General features: G+C 36.4%; 1 protein-coding gene across 1 annotated transcript in view; it reads left to right on the top strand.

Moving 5' to 3' along the window:
* Positions 1-411: 411 nt before the first annotated feature.
* PURG (purine rich element binding protein G) overlaps positions 412-6000 on the top strand; it is a 30871-nt gene continuing 25282 nt past the window's right edge. The window contains 2 exon segments of the mRNA XM_006109957.2: positions 412-573; positions 575-1285. Coding sequence (XP_006110019.1) covers positions 412-573; positions 575-1285 — 873 coding nt within the window.

Here is a 6000-nt window from a genome sequence, read left to right as displayed (position 1 = left end):
CCCTCGTCGAGCATCTACACTATAAATAGGGGCGCCTCGTTCCTACCACTTCACGTCTGCCTCACGGGAGGTGAGCATCAGTGCTCTCATGCTTTTTATTTTCTCTTGGCAGGGATGGTTTCCCCACCGCAGCCCATCCTTACCTCTCTCAAAACAGAGAGAAAAGTAGTCCATATTCTATTTATCCTCAGATAGAAAAAACCGTGGAGGTTTCTTGTTTGTCTGAACTTAAAGCACTCTCTGTGGGCGGTATCCAACTCCCAATCTGTGATGCCCTTCCACTCGTTTCCGAAAATCAGGGTCCCTACCGGGCATACGGAAGGGAAGCACAGATATATGGATACCGGGTATAGTGATAACTTGGTATTCACCACAACACCCTATGTATATATTTGTCACTTGCAGCTGAAGATGGAAAGAGTCAGGCGAAGGGGAGGCGGCGGCGGCGGCGGCGGCCGCGGCCGTGGAGGCAAGAATGTAGGGGGCTCTGGCCTAAGCAAGAGTAGACTCTACCCCCAAGCCCAGCACGCTCACTACCCCCACTACGCGGCACTAGCCGGCGCGAATCAAGCCCGGGGGCGCGGCCGAAATCCAGGAGCTGGCCTCCAAAAGAGTGGACATCCAGAAAAAGAGGTTCTACCTGGACGTGAAGCAAAGCTCCCGGGGCCGATTCCTAAAGATCGCCGAAGTCTGGATCGGCAGAGGCCGGCAGGACAATATCAGGAAGAGTAAGCTGACCCTGTCCCTGTCGGTGGCCGCGGAGCTGAAGGACTGTCTCGGGGACTTCATCGAGCATTACGCCCACCTGGGCCTGAAGGGCCACCGGCCAGAGCACGGCCTCGGCAAAGAGCCGGGCGCCAGGCGGAGACAGAAGCACTTGGCACCCTCCCCACCCGTGTCCGTGGGGTCCGAGGAGCACCCCCACAGCGTCCTCAAAACGGACTACATAGAGAGGGACAATAGGAAGTATTATCTGGACCTGAAGGAAAACCAGCGGGGTCGCTTCCTGCGGATTAGGCAAACCATGATGCGGGGGACTGGCATGATAGGTTACTTTGGCCACAGTTTGGGCCAAGAGCAGACGATCGTCCTCCCAGCACAAGGAATGATTGAGTTTCGTGATGCCTTGGTTCAGCTCATCGAAGACTATGGCGAAGGGGACATAGAAGAACGAAGAGGTGGAGACGATGACCCGCTTGAGCTCCCCGAGGGGACTTCTTTCAGAGTGGACAATAAAAGGTTCTACTTTGATGTGGGCTCTAATAAATATGGAATTTTCCTGAAGGTAAGTGAGGTGAGGCCACCTTACCGTAATACTATTACTGTTCCGTTCAAAGCTTGGACAAGGTTTGGGGAGAATTTTATCAAGTATGAAGAAGAGATGAGGAAAATATGCAACAGCCATAAAGAAAAGAAAATGGATGGCAGAAGGGCCAGTGGTGAAGAACAAGAATGCCTCGACTAGAGTGAAATTGAACTCCATCAGGCAAAATTTAAAAATCATAAATTGGCTAAAAGTACTGATCCGTAATCATTTGAAGAAGTTTTTCCTCTTTTTTGGCCCTTTGTTATTAGTAATACCTCTATAGTTTATACTTCAAGGAGTCCGATTCTCATGTTATGTTATACATAGAACACTATAATTCTTATGGGAATTCCCACCTTCCCAGAGCTAAATAGTTTAGCTGCTTCATCTGCTCCAGACTATTGAAGTATGCAAATCAGCACAGAATGTGACATTCTGACCTTCTAAATATCATAACTAAGATTTACATTGCACTATGACATAATCCTGAAAAAAGATACATATATTTAATCTGGAAGTGTGAATTACTATTTAACAAGTTCCCAAAAAAAGTATCCCATTCCTTCTCATTAAAAGCTGCTAAGCTTCCTATAGGACAGTTACCACAGAACAGAAATTGACCTCAAGTATAATATAAATATATTTATTTATAAAAGTACAAGTTGAAATATATTAATTGTCCATTGGATAACTGAATATTAAACAGTACCATTAAAGAATAAAATCTTAGAGTTACTATAGTATTCCATAATTTAAAATTGTGTGGTAACTCTACAGTTTATAGTTGCCATATCAAAGCTATGGGAGAGTTTTAATTGGTTATTCTAAGTTAGTTGCAATCCCATCTTCACTCCTGTTTATTGATTGTATCATAGATTTTTATTGACTTTCCAAAGTTTCAGGAATTACTTTTATGTCATTATTGAGGGGAAAGCGTCATCCCATGGCTTTGCCATGGAAATTTTGTTGTTTTAGCTTTTCATGCTAATTTGAAGGTTGTGAGAGGTTTTTTTCCCAAAATATATCATGGACTCAAGGTGTTATATTTTATGCTTCTTCTTTAACACTATTTCAGAGGGGTTGGTGCACCAGTTAACTGATACAAAAATACATCTGTAACGATATATTTTGGTAGCACTTTTGCAATTGCTACCCTTAAAACTGAGTCAACACTTCCAGTATAAACCTGATTTTTACAGGTGTTTTAATTCCAAGGGCGGGGGAGGAAACGATTTTTCTAAAAAACATTTAGAATGTAAATTTTCAGCCTGGGAAAAATATTATTTGAAGATTGGTTATAAATATATTTGAAAGGAAAATTCAGGCATTTTCCAAGGTGCTCTTTATAATACTTAAAAAGGTTTACTTTACACAAGACTCACCCATTTACATGTATTAAAAATTACTTTTCAGTAAGTGCCACAGCAGTTTTTCAACACCTACGCAATTTTTTAAACAAGTGGTTATAGTGTATATGTGTACCAACCCACCCTGTATTAACTGACTGATTTTTATCTGTTGAGCTGCATTTTATTCTGAATGAAATGATTGTCTTTTATCTTGGCTGTATTCCCCTCCCACACAGTAAGTCCATAATATCGTGTTTAAGGGCCAGACACTGATTTCAACCCCCAAATATAGCTCTCATTGATGAGAGCTGGCTGCATGGATTGAGATCAGAATATAGCTCTTCTTTTATATGCTATAAGTAACTTGAGGTTATTTTAACAAATTTTTTTCCTTCAGAGGTTTGTCCCCAAATACATTTAAGGAAGATCATTAAGGAAGCTTTATGGTATGAATTGAGAACATTAATTTCACTGGTTTATGTGACTTAAAAACAAACATTCAGTAACCCAGACATATATGCTGGTGTTGGTTTGCAGATTGTATTTCACATTTCCTCAAGTAGTTTGAAGGAATGTCATTAGTGCATTATAATGGTGGACCATCTGGATCACTACGGAACAACTGAAGGTTAGAAGATAATGTTAGTACTAGAGTTAATAGCACATGGTGGGTATTTAGACTCTAAAAGTATCAAGGATCTTTAAACAGTCCTAACTAAAGTAACTATTGTAGGTTTGATAAAAGTCGTTTTGGGTATATGAAGGAGTGGTATGCACTTGAATTATTGTACTACTGATTGTTATTGCTGCCCATCATAGTGCCTATTAATAATAATCAACCTGTCAGATTTTGGCAAGCTGGAGCTGTGAATATTCCAGTATTTGAGTGTTCCTATCACTATTGTTGTGACTGTATACTCTCTCTTAAAACCTTCTCTTCTAAAATATTTATATCCGTTAAGTCTAAATGATTTCTTTTTTGGTTTTTAGTCTGATAAAATTTGAGTGTGTCTATATATATATACATATATATATATGATTGTGTGTATGTATATATGTGTTATATATATGTATATATACATACACACAATACTATGTCAGATTTAAAGATAAATATCTTTAATTTATTGTATATAAATATTATTAGTTTAATTTTGCACTAATATTTAAGTAAAGAGTTCATTAAGCAGCCAAATTTTCTAATTGTATGTATACTTAAAAGTTTTTACCATCTCAAAGCTACAGATTGGATAGATGTTTATATACCATCTATTACTGGCAACTGAATATGCTTTAGAATCATTAGCCTTCTGCCAGTCCTTTTGTTTCATTTTTTCATAGTTAATGTATTCATTGAAAAATGAAATTATGCTATTTTTTTGATACTTAAGATTCCCAGTCAATCATTAGCCATAATCAAATAAGATCCAGTTCAAAACTCTGGTATTAGGACACGTATTGCCATGTATCTTGTAAAATAAGCTACTATTCTTATCTGTGCAATATACATTTTATTTATTGTCATTTGTGACATAAATGGACTTGCAAGTGTACATGGTAGTCTTCAAAATAACAGGATCCCTGCCTTGAAGACATTAAACTCTTAAGGCAAGAGGATATTTAGAAGTCAAAACACGAGCATTAAAGTTAGTAACCAAAATTCCTAGTTCACTGTACAATTGTAAAACACTGGTGATGTTTGCACATAATAACCCAAGCATAATGTGGTACAGACTCAAACTGTAATAATATAAGCTAATAGTATGAAATTTGGAAACGGGTTCCTCATAATAGTTGGCAGTGTGCTCCTAGCAATTGAAAGCAGCACTAATCTGTTGCTTATATGCAAAAGATGCAATGTATTATAAAAGTATTAATGTTCTGCCACATTTTATAATTTTTCTTGTTAAAGCCCCAAATTGCCATGTCCCTTAAACTTGAGTCAAACACAAGCTTATTTGCACTAAAGAGCATGGCCAAAAAATAAATGACAGGGTGGAAAAGCTAGTTGGAACCTCTTGAAATAATTGGTTCTAATGGGAGAATTTCACATTTGTCTATTTGAAAGCTATATGATCCAGGCAGACAATCTGTCAGTTCACTAATTTAATAATGCACTTTACCTTTTGTATATAAAAGATGTACATTTATGCCACTTGACGGGTGGGATGTGTTTCAATTACTATGTAGTTAGAATCTATAGGAAGATCTCTTGCATGCATATGTTTGTGTTGGAACTGCTGTACTAACAAGTTTCCATTAAATTGATGTAATGGAGAAGGAGGATAGAAGATGCTTTTAAAACAAAGCCCAATACATTTAGCAAAGAATTTTAAAGTAGAGTTCATATTTGTATTTTTAAGGACTAGAATCGATTAAAAAACAAAACAATTTCTAGCCCAGATTAATATTACAGTTGAGACTATATCTAGTTGAGACTCCCCATGATACCCTAAAAGTTAATTTTTGGAATTTGTGCTGACAAATTTTTTTGAATGATTCTGTTTCATTGTTGATATGTGTTTAAATGACTAATGAAAAGACAGTATATGACTGTATTAGAATTAAAAGTATGGTTGACTGATCTGGTGTCATTAAGAAAACAGCCAGACTAAAGAAATAAAATTTCAAATTGAGGAAATGCAAAGTGCCTAAGGACAATTGCTGAGATAAATATATTATTTCAAAATTTGCAGAAGAACTAACTTTCACCAAACACAAATAGTATTGGGGGACTTATTGTATCCTTTCATCCTAAAATTTTCCTGAAATGTACATTTGAAAACTAGATAATTGTTGCTTAATAATAGGTTGTATGTACTTTACTAAGAAACACTGTGTACTAACAATTCATCGAGAGTATACTATATTTACTGCATTCATTTTATATCTATGGATAAGAATACATTATAAATAGTCATCCTATCTTAATATAATCATGTATTTATATTGTAATTTTGCAAATATTTTCAGTAAAATAAACATTTATCTGAGCTGCACAATTTGAAGAGGATAAAATTGGAATATACTCTCAAACACTCATTTTGAATAAGCAGCTACCATTGAAAAATATATTATCATTCCTTTAGATTTTGTTTTATGGTTTATTTTAATATTTAAGTGAATAGGACTTAATTTGAATTTTTAAGTGGTGTCCTGAAAATAATTTTTTCATAAGTGTAAGATTTCTTTTCCTGCTTATTTCAAAATGTTTTTCATTAGAACTATTTATAAAAATCTGATTCCAAGCTTTAGGTAAAGACTTTGCTTAGTCACCACATAGTGTGAAGTGTGTCTTTACCAAAACACCACACATCTTTGGCGGGATAAAATCTAAAATAAACC

This window comes from Myotis lucifugus, unplaced genomic scaffold (assembly GCF_000147115.1).
Source record: "Myotis lucifugus unplaced genomic scaffold, Myoluc2.0 scaffold_26, whole genome shotgun sequence".
Lineage (NCBI taxonomy): Eukaryota > Metazoa > Chordata > Mammalia > Chiroptera > Vespertilionidae > Myotis > Myotis lucifugus.
Note: the sequence above shows the minus strand (reverse complement) of the source record. Positions and strands in the feature narration are given on the sequence as shown.